General features: G+C 40.0%; 1 protein-coding gene across 2 annotated transcripts in view; it reads right to left on the reverse strand.

Moving 5' to 3' along the window:
• The window catches only part of TBC1D4 (TBC1 domain family member 4), a 49,422-nt gene extending 33,369 nt beyond the window's left edge, over positions 1-16,053 (reverse strand). The window contains exons 1-8 of one of the 2 annotated variants that reach the window (XM_063126017.1): positions 15,711-16,053; positions 14,430-14,519; positions 12,048-12,155; positions 10,081-10,213; positions 5,991-6,082; positions 5,415-5,525; positions 3,470-3,589; positions 486-560 (exon numbers count right to left, since the gene is read on the reverse strand). In XM_063126017.1, coding sequence (XP_062982087.1) covers positions 486-560; positions 3,470-3,589; positions 5,415-5,525; positions 5,991-6,082; positions 10,081-10,213; positions 12,048-12,155; positions 14,430-14,519; positions 15,711-15,965 — 984 coding nt within the window. In that variant the 5' untranslated portion in view covers positions 15,966-16,053. Of the gene's footprint in view, positions 1-485; positions 561-3,469; positions 3,593-5,414; positions 5,526-5,990; positions 6,083-10,080; positions 10,214-12,047; positions 12,156-14,429; positions 14,520-15,710 lie in introns of both variants that reach the window. The other variant, XM_063126018.1, reaches the window with a different exon arrangement.
• Positions 16,054-16,894: the final 841 nt, after the last annotated feature.

Genomic DNA, 16,894 nt, shown 5'->3' on the forward strand with positions numbered 1-16,894 from the left:
GTGGCAGAGAAGCTATTTAAACAGGAAATAAAATGAAAGTGTAAAATGTGCCAACAGGAAAGGATGATAGATTTAAAATGCCAATGTTTTAGAGATAGCATGCCAAATGGGATAAACAAGGGCTTTCTTTTTCTCACTTTACATATTTACATATTCTCACTTTACCCCAAATATTTTTCATTCTAATTAACAATTAACTACTCTGTTTCTATCTCTAAAGCAAGTAGGTTTTCTAACTTACTTTCCTCTTAGACATTATCTTGTAAAGTTCTGAGAAATTAAGACAGGCTAATATTGCCCTGCTATAGTTTTTTTTTAACAGTCTTGCAAATAAGTTCACAAGTTACTAGCCCCTGCACCTACTGCTACCCCAACCACCTTTGAGTATCTGTGTTAGCCCTTATTTTCTTTCATACCATCTAGCTACCACAAATATATCCAGATAAGTTCATGCACCATCTTTTTTCTAAAAACATGTTACCTACTTTGTCAGAAGTGAGGTTGCTGCATCTTTCAAAGCTGTCCATGCTCCCCAGACGGCCACGCATTCTGTTAGCTCCCTAAAGAACGTAGAAACTGCTCTGTTACACCCAATTTCCCCAATGTGTAGACACTTGCTTTAGGCTATGAGGACCATGAAGATCCTGATCCATAAAAGGATTTCACCTGGGGCAGTTATGGACAAGTGGTAGCAACAGGCCTACTGCAAGATGCAACACGTCTGTAAATCTATCTGAATTTGGAGCTTGTCCTGTCCTGTAGATCTCTTGGAAAAGCTAACTTTAAAAAAAAGGAGGAGGAGGAGGAGAGAACATGACACAGTATCTTTAGCTCATCTTCAAGTGCTTCTAGTGTTACATATATATTGCAACAGAATGCTGAAGCATATGCCCCTTTCCTCTAAGCTTATGAAATTGATCATCCCTGATAAAGAAATTTGAGTTAGAACGTTTTCCCGATTAGCCATGAAGTAACCCAAAATACTCCAGTTGACAACTGCAATCCTGCACAAATGGCCTCTTTACTAAGCTCTATTCAGGTACCAATAATAAAAGATATAGTCATGGAGCCTGAGGTCAGAACTCAAGCTCACAGGATGCTGGGGAAAGAGGCAGGGAGGCAATTTTCATCAATTCTCCCTTCCCCATACAGGGATCTGAAAATCTGTTCCAGAGGGCTGGGAAACCTGGGCCTTAGCTAGATGGGGCGAAAACCCCGGGCCATCCCCAGGATCGTCCCTGTGCATCCACATGACGCACAGGGGATCCCGGGATCAGGGAGGGATGATCCTTCCCTTGCCCTGGGATCTCATCCTCAGCTTTGAGCCCGGTTTTTCCACAGTCTCAGGCTGATCCCAAGACTGTGGAACGTGTGGGCGGGCATCATGGTTTGTCACGGTTCCTCACAGTTCCTTGCGAGGAACCGGGACCCATACATGGGGTGCAGAGCTCCTCAGGAACTCTGTGCCCATCGGGGGTGGGGTGGGGGAGAAATTAAGTTTAATTTTTTTAAAAAAACCTACCTTTCTGCACATGAGCATTCATGCGCTTTTCTTCTTTAAGAATTTTTTAAAAAAATAGTGGCCGAGATGTGGCCGTGTAAACAGAGGGGGAGATCTCACGATAAAAATATCGTGAGATCTTCACCCTTCTGTCCTGCTAGACCACTAGGTCTAGCTGAGGCCCTGATGTTCACTGAAGAGCAACTCCGGATTCAAGCCATGGTCTTTATTACAGATGGCTGATCTATCCAGTATGCACACAGGAGCATCTCTACACGGTGGGAGCATCTAGGCCAAATGTACATTGCCCCCCTCTCTGCATCATGCATGACCTTGAATGAACACCCTGTCAAAATATGAGGTAATATTTTATTCACAGAAAGAAATTTAATGATTAAAAATTTGCATCTGAAATTACCCCCAAGCCACAAGACCAATAGTTGTTTAAGGTGTCATTCACCTTGCAAAGTAATTGAGCATTTGTCCTGTTGAACAAAATTCTGGAAAGTGAAACAAATATTTACCGATGCACCGAAAACAACTGGAGAAATAAATGAAAATATTTTAAGAGGTTCAGGGTTTTGCTTCAGGGAAGCACCAAAAGTTTCCTTTCAATGTTAAAAAAATGTGCTTACTGTTCATATTTCGTTTTTAAGCTAGCAAAAACTGGGTCTGGCATACTTTGAAAACAAGAGGCATATGTTGCATTTATGAGTTTTGCGGTTGAATACAGGTTATATTTATTCAGTCAACTGAAAACCAATTTTGTTGTCTGCCCCTCAACTCTCCCCCTCCAACATAGAGAAGCATTTGAGCTATGTGCCTGTTATGAAGCTAAAACTATATTAACACACACAACTATGGGATTGTTGACTTTTTCTTGGTTAGTTTTTGAAACTAAAAAATATATACTTTTGAGTATACCATTGTATGATGGAGCCTTACTATAGAAGCGCTGAAACCTATATTTTAGGTAGCAGGGCCACAACAAATGCTCGTTTCTACCACTTTCTAACCACCACAACCACTCTCAGTGCCTAAATCAGGGACAAGAGTGAAGATTAGAAAGAATCACAGAATAGTAGAGTTGGAAGGGGCCTATAAGGCCATTGAGTCCAACCCCGTACTCAATGCAGGAATCTACCCTAAAACAGCTGTGACCATGGGTCTTACCAGCAACCAGCTATGGAGAATGCTCTAGCAGTCTGATTCACTGAATGCCCTCTGCACCTTTCATTCTGTTTCATGGTGACCCTTCAGTAAAACTAGTAGCTGACCAGAGCCATATATCAAAGACCAGGTCCAGCAGCCTGAGTTAATGTTTGTAAATATTATACACAGGATATATTGGGGAAGTTGCCACTTTAAAAATAAAACCCTAAAATTGATTGTCAATCTACTTTTTGGTTACACTGTTTTCTCAGTATATAACGGTAGCAGCATTTTTGCAATCAAGGAATGGCACCATCAATCAAAACTTATATTTGCAGCCAGAACACACTTTTGGGAATCAAAATATATCCTCGACTTGGTTTAAGCCTACTTGCCAAGTGCTACTGACGTTTTCCCACCTGCTATAAATACTGTCAACTCATTTTCCCCAAAGTTGTCTAAGGAAACAAACAGGATATAGGCAGAATTCAGATGCAAGCCTCCAAGATTACTTCTCCTTTTTCACACATGAGTTCATAATGAAGATAGTAACGTTATACACAATCAGAAGCAATGGAATTTCAGAAGGCACTGTGCTGGGTAAAATGCCACATCTAACATATAAAAGTGTCTTGTTATGAAGCTACTAACGACTTTAAAATATAAAAGTAAACAAATAATATAGAAAAGTGCTTGGCCAAAATTGGCACCAACTCCTACCTAATTTGCCAATGAAGAAGCTAACAAAAGATCTAGGATGGTATGATGATCTTACTGACAAAGAACTGTTGTTACTGAGCAATTAATTAATCTTACCCTTGAGAAGATGTTTTCTAGAGAACTGGTCAAGGATTTCTTGGCCTTGTTTTTCAGAATGTCAAGTTTGAATCTGCCACCACTGGCTGCATTTTCTGGAATTGTGTTGTTGGAGGCATTCTGCTAAAATAAAGGCAAGTTTTGATATCAAAGTGACCAACCGAACACATCCGAAACATATTATTGCCAAGCTAACCCACATTCATATAAAGAACAAATAGGGGGGAAAGTGTATTTATCTGATATTGCCTTTTTTAAAAAAAAAAATGTGGGGAGTACTTTTTTTCTTTCAAGAAGAGTTAAAACATGGCTCAAAATTATTTTACTAGGCTAGCTGTCCTACACTCAAAAAAATGCAATGAAACTTAAGCTCTGATGTTTAGGTCAATGTAGGAGCTAGGGGTCAAATTAGATGGGCACCAGGGGTGTACAATACGTCACTGACAAATACGTATTTGTTGTTGCTAAAAGTTTTTTGAATTGGGGCCACAGTACAGGGGAGTCAAAATTAACTTTTTCCCTCAACCCTGCAGTCCCAAACCAAATTGAAGGGCCCTGTGTATGCTTTTAGCAAAAACAACAACAACAACAACAACAACAAAAGTCACACATATTAGAGTTGCATTCATTAATGTTCAACATCATATCTAGTTTGGCCCTAAGAGACTGAGCTGTGAAATAAGTCTCTAATTTAAATCCTGCTTCAACCACGAATTCACAAGATGGCCCCAAGCAACTGACTATTCTATTTAACCTCACTCCTCATCTAAAATCACATATACTGTATATCATTCAGGTCTACCTTAAATTAGTTATAACGTATTTGAAGCACTTTGCATGCTCAGGTTCTATATGAAAGCATTCTTAATATTAATATTAATTTAATAACTTAATTTAACCAAATACATAAAAAAATGAAGCAAACCAAAATGCTGATGAAGTTAAATGATATTTGGGTCCTCCAACATTTTGGGATTTATGCCCATAAAACTATTGTTATTCATTGGATTAACACGAATGCCACCTTTGGAATTTTATCAACTCTTGTCTGCAGAACCAGGGCTGGATAATTTTTCCCCCACATATCTGGCGCCAACTCTGCATAAATATTTCAACCATCTAGGCTGCAGCATCCAGTTTCTAGGTGTCGGGTGTAAGACCTGCTAAATCGGAGTGATTCAGAAAACAGAGAGAACCATATTCTTAGTAGTTATCTCGCAATTGTGGAATGGCTCCCAAGGGAGACTCAATTGGCCCCATTATTACATGTTCTAGGGAGGCAAATGGATTTTAATTTCTCCCTGGGAGTGCCTCAATGTCTGCTGAGATTTGACCTTACTGCTCTGATACTGTTAAGTTTCGCTATCTTTTCACCACAGTATTGTTTCTTATGAATTGACTTTCCCCTGACTTCGCCCTACAGTCTTTGCCACTGATTAGCAGAACGCAGAAAGTAGCTCCATACTTTTGGAACTACTCCGGGAGAAGTCAGAGGAAAACAGGTCATGGTACGTATAACAGTTGTGTGTTTTTAACATAATATCTGTCTTGATGATCTTTTGACCAAAGAGCAGTTTTCTAAGGCAGTAAAAATATGCTTATAGTGCTTGAGAGATTTTTTAATAGGCCAAGTGTCTCTCACCACAGATAAAAGATTATTGTTTTTAGCCATCATAGTACATTACTACCTTCATTATTTTGCCAACAGAATGAACTTGCAGAAGGATAAGTAAGCACTACCCAATACCAGTAGGTAACTCTTCTGCCTGATCATTATATTTACTTGGAAGTCAGTCCCACTGACTTACATCCAGCTAAGAATACTCAGAACTGCAATATTAGGGTATTACGACAAGGAGCAAAACACCCAACTGAAGCATTTAGCTAATATTGCTCCACTGTGTCTCCCAGTGTTAATAACAACAACACAGGACAAAGATTTTACCATTGGCACATCTCCAATATGCATGTGTGTCTTTTGCTTGGCTTCACACAACTGTCGCAGATGTAAGATCACAAGTTCATTTTCTTCCTGGTCGTTAACAGGCTTCATTTTCTGTAAAGTGGGAAACAAGCAATACATTTTGCAGAAGTCAACACCTGTAATTTGGTTCAATTTGGATTTTAATGTGACAACAGTACATTCAGCTCTTAATAACTGGATCACAACACAATATAACAATAGTCACAAGAGTGTGTATTTGTGAATGGTTGTGTAGCAAAGCCTCTTTTTCAAGATTACCCTTCACACCTTTTTATGCTTTTTCAGCATAAAAGCAAACATTAATAAAATCAATATCAATAAATTAAATGAACATTAATAAAATCATATTATATAAAAAAAAGTTTAAATAAAACCAATTACAATGGGATGACATTTTAATTTTGAATTGGGAAGGGGGAGATATAAATACAGTACTTTTTAAGGCATAAATACAGTGCTTTTTATTCTTGGTGTCTCCAGCCTTGGTGTCTGCAGTCCTATTTTAGAGAATGAATCCTAACGGTTTCAGTTTATTACCTGAACACGCTCGAAGATGTCAGCTTGTTCATTGTCACTGAGAGATGACAGATGTCTCTGAATCACAAGTTTAGCTCTTGGTGGATAAAGTCCTTAGAAAAGGAGAGGCAGGCATTGACATCTGGTTACATTCATTTGACAAACAATCCCATCATCTTCCTTGCACAAAGCTGCAGAATACCACACGTAAAACTTGAGTTCAACGCTGCTAGGTAGCTTACAGCATATTAAATTATGACCGAACCGCAAGAAACCCAGATTTATTCTTTAAAAAATCCCAAACAATTCCACAAACAACCATTTCTTAAATGTTTCTAGTCCATAAACTTTTACGCTTTCTATATAAATTGCAAATGTAGCAATTTAAAAAGTATCTTAAACAAGCAAGTAGGTAAATACGACTCTCACATATCATCCAAAACTAAACAAACATTAATACAAATTAATTTAAGCTTGCTTGCTTACTGCAATGATAAACAACATAGATTCCAAAATTAAACATTTTGGAGTATACTTTATATCCCTGTTTTGAAGGAGAACTTTACAAACATCCCACTTTAAGATTTTGGTATACCACTATAGGCAGGGTATCTTGACTAAAATACTCAAAATTTCAGCTCTTTCAGTCTTTTGACACTTCTGCAAGTGAGTGTGCTAGTTAGGCCTAAGTGTCTTTATCTAAAGGTTAAACCTTTAGAATTAAGCAATCACAAAATGAATGCCCAGTGTGGTGTAGTGGCTAAAATGTTGGACTGGGAGTCGGGAGATCCGGGTTTTAGTCCCCACTCAGCCATGGAAACCCATTGGGTGACTTTGGGCCAGTCACAGACTCTCAGCCCAACCCACCTCACAGGGTTGTTGTTGTGAGGATAGAAATGGAGAGGAGGATTATGTACACCACCTTGGCTCCCTTGGAGGAAAAAAGGCAGGATATAAATGCAATAAATAAACAAATAATTTTTTAATATATATATATTGGGGGCTAAATACAAACAAATGAGGAAGTGTGAGTTCTGAAAAGAATTCTGACCCAATCAATGAAAATGTTTTCTTTTGTGGGGTGAGGTGCTCAAGTAGGGTGACCATATAAAAAGGAGGACAGGGCTCCTGTATCTTTAACAGTTGCATAGAAAAGGCAATTTCAGCTGGTGTCATTTGTATATATGGAGAACCTGGTGAAATTCCCTCTTCATCACAGCAGTTAAAGCAGCAGGTGTCCTGCCCTCTTTTAAATCTGGTCACAGTATAGCTGCAGCATAGCTCCTGCAGTTTTAACTGTTGTGATGAAGAGGAAATTTCACCAGGTGCGACATGCATACAAATAACACCTGCTGAAATTCCTTTTTCTATGCAACTGTTAAAGATACAGGAACCCTGTCCTCCTTTTCATATGGTCACCCTAGAAGGGAGGGGGGTCATATTTCAGCTGTTTTGGTTTTTTTTGCCGTTAAGGTCAAATAAGAAAAAAGAAAAGAAAAATTATTTCTTACATGTACTCCTTTCAAAATAGAGGGCTTCCCCAAGATTTTCATGTGGGCATTAAGGCAGCCTATACACCAGCTAGTAACTGTGGAAGGTATGATTTACAACAGAAAGAAGCAGAATCCTCCTGCTAATACTTATTCAGGTTTGCTTTAAGAAAACCTCAGCTTAAACTGCAACTGCATTTGTGCAAACACTTAACATACTTTGCCTCTTTGCCCACCAGAGGGAGCTAACAACTAAACATGTGCTTATTGTGATAAACATTTATAACAGCAAGAGAAAATAAAGTGAAATAGAGGTAGGCTGTGACGCTTATCTGAGTCAGTCTACCAGCTTCACTGGGCAGGGGAGCACTTCAGTCCAGGCACAAACATGCAGCCCCCTAATGCAGGAAACAATTCTAAGCAAAGGCAGAATATATTCTTCATGAAGGTTTTTTGGGAGAGATGGAACATTTTAAGGAGGGTACCACACAGACAGTTTTGTCATTATGTCAGTATACTAAATGCCTTCCACTGGCCCTCCATTCTGATTTTTTAAAAGAATTTATCTGTTGCTTATTTAGAATATATCAGCCCCCTTTCCAACAGAACTCTCTGCCCATCATGACTTCAATTCATCTGCCAAATGTTATAAAATGTTACTCACATAATTACAGCACAGAGGTGCGATAAAAAGAAAACCAATGCAGTTCATAGGCCAAAAGCTAACCAATGAGAACATCATATCTCTACTGGCCACCTCAAATAAAACAACCTGCAAATCAGGACTTCAGCCAGGCCACTTTAGGAAAGGATTTCCACAGAGCAGATACCACCAGGGAGAGGGACACAAAGTCGAGTCTCGCCTGAAGATCTCGAGATAAATTTCCTGTTACAGATTGTTGTTGTTGTTTATTCGTTCAGTCGCTTCCGACTCTTCGTGACTTCATGGACCAGCCCACGCCAGAGCTTTTTGTCGGCCGTTGCCACCCCTAGCTCCCCCAAGGTCAAGTCTGTCACCTCCAGAATATCATCCATCCATCTTGCCCTTGGTCAGCCCCTCTTCCTTTTGCCTTTACGGATTAGAGGATTTAAAAATGAAGCTACTATCATTGTGTATAAAACTGATAGCACTGCTGCCTTGGAAAGGCTTTGCAAGTTCTGGCCACCCCATCTTGAAAAGTGAGTCAGAGCTGAGAGAAAGGAACTAAAATGGCCATGTACCTTACCTGTGGGGCAAACTTGTATTCAGGGCTTTTTCTTTTAGGGAAAAAAAAGTTGATTGGAGATGGGGCAACTGACGGAGGGTTCTACAACTGCATAGGAAGTAGGTGATGGGGAGCAATTTTCTCTCTGTTCTTCAATATTGATGGGGAGTAATTTAATCTCTGTCTCTTAATATCAGATCTAGTGGCCACCTACTGAAATTAATGGCAGTAGATTTAGGACAGAAAAGAGTACTTCTTTACACAATGCAGGATTAACGAGGATTAATTAAGGTTTTATGGCTTCTTATGTAAATAGCTTTAAAAAGGGAATTAACCCAATCCTCCATTTAATTTAGAACTATTTTTTCTATTTTATAGCTGTTGTTTTTTCAACTTTTTTTTTTATTTAAAGCTGTCAAATCAACTTAGAAGACATATATACGATGAGTTAACAGTCCCACTCATATGGCCTCAGGTGGCATGAGTAGCCAAAGCAGCAGTAGCCACAACTGCCAAATGTAACCACCATACATAGAGGCACCATACCACTAAACACCAGATGTTGTTGGGTTTTGATGGTTGTGGCCATCATGCTTTGGCCTCTCTGGCCACGTTTTCAACAGACTGCTGCACCTTTGGTCTGTTCCTTCAGAGCTATCCATCTTGGTTGGCTCATATAGGTAACGGAAGCCCCTCTTCCATTGCTTTAACAGGTGACAATCTGGCAAGTGTCCTGTCTGGTATACAGTGATGGTAAGGCTTTGGTAATCCTATAAAGGTGGTGGGGTAGGGGGACACGAATGGGCTTCTAAATACTTAACAAAATCCACACAAAGTTGAATACACCTATCCTCATACCTTAATATTTCCAAGAAAGCAAAATCAACAAAAGCAGTTATATTCCTTCTACAGTTAGAGTATATGCAAGGCAGACCTATATGTTCAATGGGATTTACGCTGAAGTGTACACAGGACTGCAGACTCAGTCACGCACATGAGCACCGAGAGTCTGACAAAGGTGCCTGTATATACAGAACAGGTTTTAATGTTATTATTATTATTATTTATTTATTTATTTATATAGCACCATCAATGTACATGGTGCTGTACAGAGTAAAACAGTAAATAGCAAGACCCTGCCGCATAGGCTTACAATCTAATAAAATCATAGTAGAACAATAAGGAGGGGAAGAGAATGCAAACAGGCACAGGGTAGGGTAAAACTAACAGTATAAAGTCCGAACAACATCAAGTTTTAAAAGCTTTAGGAAAAAGAAAAGTTTTTAGCTGAGCTTTAAAAACTGCGATTGAACTTGTAGTTCTCAAATGTTCTGGACAATGTCCTTGGTCTCTTTTGCAACATGAAAAAGCACAGCGCTTCAAATGTAAAGCAAGCAAGCAAAGGCTCACAACTACCTTCAATCCTTTCGCAGAGTTTGTGCAATGAGTGCATTGGGCAGGCCTCGCACAGCTTAATCTGAGTCTTGGCACTCTGGAGGGCTGCAGCCGTGCTAAAAGCTTGCTTCAGAGTGAGCATTACCTCATCAACCTGAAAAGGGATAATTAAAGACAGAGAAATGAAACCTGTGTGTTTGTATGTCTGTGTGAGCAGGCGTGGGCCCGCACATGTATATGCCAAGAGAGACTGTTGCCCGTGTCCAATCAGACTCTCAAGCCACCAAACATGACCTTATATTAGATGCGAAAAGCACAACGGACTGGAGAATTTCCTTGCAGAAGCCCCATTTAAATGAACAGGAGCTGCATGAAAACTGAGCTCCCATTCATTTCAACAGGGCTACGCACTGTATTGTGCCCACCGCTCGTTATCTGTAGTACAAAATGTAGTTCAATGTAGTTTTATTGACAGGCGGCAGGTCTATTTCCCATTGATTTGGTCACGATGAACAATTCTTTTGAAAAATTGGTTGAACTGTCTGATAAGACTCAAAAGGTAAGTTTACCATTAAGCATAATAACACTTAGTAAGCACCATTCTTAGACAGAAGAGAATTTAGGGTGCTATTCCTTTATATACTGGCATTAAAAGGAGAAGACGAGCTAAGAGCCTATTAGTAACCAGCTGAACAGCTCATCAGCCTTTATTGTTTCTAGACGCCAGTCTGGGCCTTGCCCCGACACAACCACAAATAGAAGCATGAAAGATTCCCACACTCTCCCACGTTAGAGGGGGCCAAACTTTACATTTTCTATGGGGGAAAGAGTCAGAGGTTAAAGGCTTCCCTTCAGCTGGTATAGAGATTCAAATCCATTTTCATGCCTCACATAAAAGCTTTTCAGTATCTCCTTTGCCTTCATATATTTTTAAATGAAGAGACTGTGCCATTTAAGAAAACCAGACCTCGAGTCTGGAAAACACTGGAGCAGAAATAGCATTTTACAGTAACTTCTAGTCTGCTTTGAACTTTTTTTAACGTTTGGATACACTTCTAAGCTGTTGTTGTTAATGAACAATATTTGCAAGGGAAAGGAAAAGAGAGACCCTCTTTCTGAACTGATACTTGACAGAACTTTGCTAAGTATTCAGAGGCTGTGCAATTTTCTCTTTCAAAAAATCATAATTACACATTATTGATTGTTGTTTTCATCCTTACTCTTCAAGCAAAGCCTTACATATCATAACAGCCTAGATCCAGGACTCTGTTTTGGGATCTGTCAAAATACGTTTGGGTATCAATTGTATAATTAAATGTTTGTGGATAGATTCTTATCATCTGAAATTAAAATGTAAACTTCTGTCCTGCCAGTGTAGGACAGCTGAAAGCCACCATACATGTATGAACTCCTAGCCACACATGTATGAATTCTGTAGCCCCACTTCAGACATAACAGTAGAACAGATTAAAACTTTATATACAATGAGATGCACTCATGGGGTTCATCTACACCAAGCAGAATATTCCACTATGAAAGTGGTATGAAAGTGGTACATAAAAGACAGGAACCAAACTACTGCTTTATAGCGGTATTAAAGTGCACTGCAGGAGCCACACTACTGCTTTATAGTGGTATTGAGGTGCACTGACAACTGTTGGGGCCCACTGACACGTACCATGTACCGCTTTCATACTGCTTTCATAGTGCAATATCCTGCTTGGTGTAGATGTGTCATGGGCCCCAACACTTGCCAGTACCACTATAAAGCAGTAGTGTAGATCCAGCAGTGCACTTCAATACTGCTACAAAGCAGTAGTGTGGCTCCTGCCTTTTATATACCGCTTTCATACTGGAATATGCTGCTTGGTGTAGATGAGCCCTTACACTCAGAGATATAGATGTATTTTTTTAATCAGCTGCCACGATAGTCAAGAAACCTCCTTACAACTATCTCCTGGAATTTCATCCTCCCCTTTGTGACTTACCAGAGATTCACTTGCACACTGGAATACATAGCAAACATATTGATTTATTCCAGATTGTTCAGTAGATTCCCGACAAATAAACCCAAAGTGATCAATGTGTTTTATGCCCTAGAGAGAAAAAGAAAAGATGAACATAATTGCGTTGAAGTACATCACCCAGTGATAATTAGAACTCAGCATTTTATGAATCAGGAGTAACTACACCAATTGCTATACATTGTTTTCCAATCTTACTGAAACTATGATCCTTGCTGTTGTTGTTTTTAATGAGAGTGTGTGTATATATACACACACACACACACACACGTTTTTAAACTAGCCATGTTTATTTCCTTGCACGTTGTTTTGTTTTTTGAAATAATTTGCAGTTACATGGAAAACACGAGAAAGAAAGTTTTACTGTTTTAAGCCTCAAATGCTTCACATCTGCCCTCCCCAACCTACCTGGCTGAAGAATTCTAGGTGTTGTAGCCCAACACATCTGGAAAACACTAGGTTGGGGAAGGCTAGACTACATTAAACGAGGAAGAGGCAATCCGGTACGCACTTTCCTGGCAGTATGTGCCATTGAACTCAATGGAAATTACTTCTCTCTGAGCACACAGGCATAGGATTGTGCTGTAATGGTGCCTTCTGCAAGGACTTTAGACATCAACTAATGAAGCAAAAGCTCCTAGTCTGCCAAATGCAGCAGAACCTACTTTTTGCTTCACCAGCACAAAAAGAGCGAAGATAATCACACACTTGCTTCTTACCATGAGACAGTGTAAGTGAGACAACCACATATTCTATTTTAATCTTGTTACATGAGAGGTGATGAATATGAGTGGGGGAGAGGAATTAAGGCCAATGTACCTGCTGGTTAGGTTCTCTGCTCTTTCATCTTAGTCCTTCCCTAGGAGGCTGCTTCAGCATCCCAATAAGAACAAAGGACCACTGTTTATTATTCTCCACAGTACAAGGAAAGTCATACAGTTGCTTTTAACATGCAGCATTATACCGATAGTGTTTACATGTATGACCCGCTTGTACAAAGTCTATGCAAGAACCTTCCTATCTAAATCCAAATCCATCCAGTACACTTCAGCCATAAGAAAGTGGTTTGAAGTAGCGCTGCTATTTTAGTCCAAGAGAATTAGAACAGAACACCATAGGGAATATGGAGAAGCCTGGAGAAGAGAAGATTGATGGAGACATGATAGCACTCTTCAAATACTTAAAAGGTTGTCACACAGAGGAGGGCCAGGATCTCTTCTCGATCATCCCAGAGTGCAGGACACGGAATATTGGGCTCAAGTTACAGGAAGCCAGATTCCGGCTACACATCAGGAAAAACTTCCTGACGGTTAGAGCAGTACGACAATGGAACTTGTTACCTAGGGAGGTTGTGGGCTCTCCCACACTAGAGGCATTCAAGAGGCAGCTGGACAACCATCTGTCAGGGATGATTTAAGGTGGATTCCTGCATTGAGCAGAGGGTGGGGTGGACTCAGTGGCCTTATAGGCTCCTTCCAACTCTACTATTCTATGATTCTATATGCATGCTTGAGGAACTCTAAATTGGAAATAAAGAAGTTCAACAGTATTCTGTAAGGAAGTTATCGCCTACAACTCTCACAGAAAAATTGTTGCCACAATCTAGCAATGGGGATCTACATTCAGAAGATGCCTTTCATGCACATAGCCAATGTGCATTTGCATCTACATCCAAAGGCTCATTCACTAACCTCTGTACTGCTGGGATGCACCCTTTCATGCACATGCACATTCCCATCCAGCACACCACCTACTATGCATAATTAATTGCCTGCAACTAGATCTGAATTGTAAAACAAAGCTTGGGAAATGACCCAATAATACATTTTATTCCTTATCTCTTCAGTAGGAACTTTTAGTTTTACACCCTGAGAAGAGTTTTTTTTCCCTGTGCAATTAGCTTAATTAAGAGAATGAACTAAAAGTTCCCTTTCAGTATGTAGGCAAATTGTTGTATCAGAAATATTCAATGGCTAAAATTGCAAATGTGATTTAAAAAAAAGGAAAGGAAAAAAACCTCAGTTTTTTTAAGAGTCTCCTTTAGAGTACTGTTAGTAGATTCCAGGGAGGAAGGGAAATTGAAAAATCATCAGCAAACGATGTGCAACTCAACACATGTCTCTGAATACAGAGCAATTCTCTCGAATTCTATTTTCACTATTCTGTAGGACTATGATATTTTGCAGAATGTGCTGAATCCTACAGTTAAAAGCAGGAAACAACAAATAGGCAGACATTAACAAATCTTTTCCTCCTGACTCTGTGGTTTTTTTCTCAATTTTTTTTTATTCTGAAAACGTTCAGTCTGTTTCTCTAAACTGTCTTCTAGCCAGTAAGTATACCTACCTGAGAACATGAGGAGATATCTTTAAAGTTCTTCTCAAAGACAACAGATTTTGTGTCTGGACTGATGAGGTTAATTTCAAATCGACCAACCTTGAAAAACAAATGAACGTGTCAAAGCAAGAGACATCTTGGATGAATAGCTACAAACTGCATTACAAAATTTGGAAAAGTGTGCGATGCAATGTGGATATTGTTGTCTAACAGCATTCTGTGTAGTGCAGGAAGTGCAAATTTGGTATGTTTGCATTAAAATGCAAACCCAACAAATTTCTCACCTATCCTAATTTGTGATGGTCTGGTTCAAGAAACATAAAACCTTGTCTGCAAGTTCCTCTGACCCTTATGGGTCAACTTTTGAGAATCTGTTCTGACTAAAATAAATAATGGGTTTTCAACTTGTCGCACTTAAGGGTACTTGAATATCATCTTAACTAATTCATTCACTCTTTCACTGTTCCAGAAACATGATGCCCATGACATAGTCTTCTTACACATCAAACCTACATCTTCAGATTTAAGTACACTGGAAAGGGAAAAAAGGAATCTTATGACTAGTACAAAAAATTGGTGGCTGAACAAAACACTTTGGGGTAAAATACATTTAATGGTTTTTTGGGTTTTTTTTTTTTTAAGAATTATATTTATTAACTTTGCTATGCTGGTAACCCAAAGGTGAACAACCAAACAAGACACAGGCCCTATTCAGATGTGATTAAAAAGTGGTGAAACTCACCATGTGAGCAGGAAAAGGGCTGCTACAAGTAGCCCTACCCCGATGCCAAGTCATAATAAAGATTGTCTCATAGAGGGCCACATGCCCAGCACAAATGGCTGCAGCAGGGAGATCTTTACCTGCACAGGTGTACACACACTGGGTTCCACACGATTCAGATTCCCAATCGTGCAGGGTTCCAAATCAAGTGGCAGTAAACCGCATTTTGGCAGGATGTCTGATTTGACAAGGCAATGTTCTGCTGAATTATGGAGACAAGTGAGCAGGAAGACAAGGAAACTGGAAATGAAAGCAGAAGAGGGACTCTAAACCCTAGCTTTCCTATGATACGTTTCGCAGAACAATCAATACCCCCGATACACTGGCTAGAGGGGAACAGGATGGTATGGAGGTGATCAGCATGCTCATTTGCCTCCTAGCAAGTTTGTATAGAAGTATCCCAACTTAAAGACATAAGCTAAAGAAACAGTAGTATGTACATTCATATGCTCCCACCCCCTCCTTACTCTGAGAGCCATGAATATTGAGGATTACATTAAAAAAAATACCTGAAACAGCATTGTCCTATTCTTTTCAGAGTCAGAGGGCTGGACATGGCTAGGGGCACTTGCGTGTCGCCTTCGTGACTGTGTTTTTAAACTATTATCGTGCACCTTCCTTTGCATAACGCCTGTGACGCTGCTGCATCGAGAGCGGAACTCCTGCTGGTCATCGAACCCAGAATCCTCCAGAATCCGCTCCGGGAAGGAGACGCGGCAGCTAGCCAGGCTGGCCAGGTTGGTCTGGCTTCCCACTATGAACATCCCAGTGTTACCCCCGTTTGGGCTATCGATCTCCTCAAAGGGACTGTCCAAGGGAGAGGAGGGTTCATCCCCTTCACACTCTGCAAGGTCTGTGCTAGATTCTGCATTTCGGTGCTCACTTAGCAGTTTCAGGCGCTGCCGCTCATGCAGGTTGAACTTCGCAATGCAGTCATCAATCAGAGTGGAGGGGGCCTTTTTGTGAGCCACTGTCACTTTTCCACAGTACAGAACTTCAAATTTCTGAGAGTTGTAGAAAGCATCTTCGCTATCTTTATTGGGCTTGACATCCCCTTTAAGGGCTGCTTTGGAAACTTGCCTTATGCTACTGATAACATCTGGAACCTTTAAAACAGAAAAGAGAGAGAGAGAGAGAGAGAGAGAGAGAGAGAGAGAGAGAGAATCATTAACAAAGCTAAAACTGAAACACAGGTAGAACTTTCAATTTCCTAAAGTCAGGGGAAGTAAAGAAACACCTCCCACATCACTTTTCTAAGACTACAGTATGCACAAGAGAAATATGTGGTCTCTGGATCTGTTTCTGGAGCTTTGCCTTGGATGAGTGATCAGAAGGCTCTGTAGGTGCAGAAAGGGGGTAGCCCAGTTCTTAGGGGGAAGGGCATTCTTACTCAAAATTCAAGGTAATTACTAATAAAGCCCTTAAGTCATCATGTCATCATTATCTAGACTGACTTGTTGATAAGACAGCAAAATCCACTGGCATTCCCACCGCCTGGGAAAGGTAATATAAGGTAAGCTGATCAAGGGCAGATCAAGTTCTTGACATTTCCCACCAAAATCTCTCTATTGACATTGACAAGGAAGAAGTCACCATCCACTATTCAGCTAAGCATAGGACCTCCCGAGATCGCAAACGCCCAACCACCCTCTCGTTCCAATCTAATCAACGGCTCACTGGATTATCTATTGAA

This window comes from Elgaria multicarinata, chromosome 5, assembly GCF_023053635.1.
Source record: "Elgaria multicarinata webbii isolate HBS135686 ecotype San Diego chromosome 5, rElgMul1.1.pri, whole genome shotgun sequence".
Classification (NCBI taxonomy): Eukaryota; Metazoa; Chordata; class Lepidosauria; order Squamata; family Anguidae; genus Elgaria; species Elgaria multicarinata.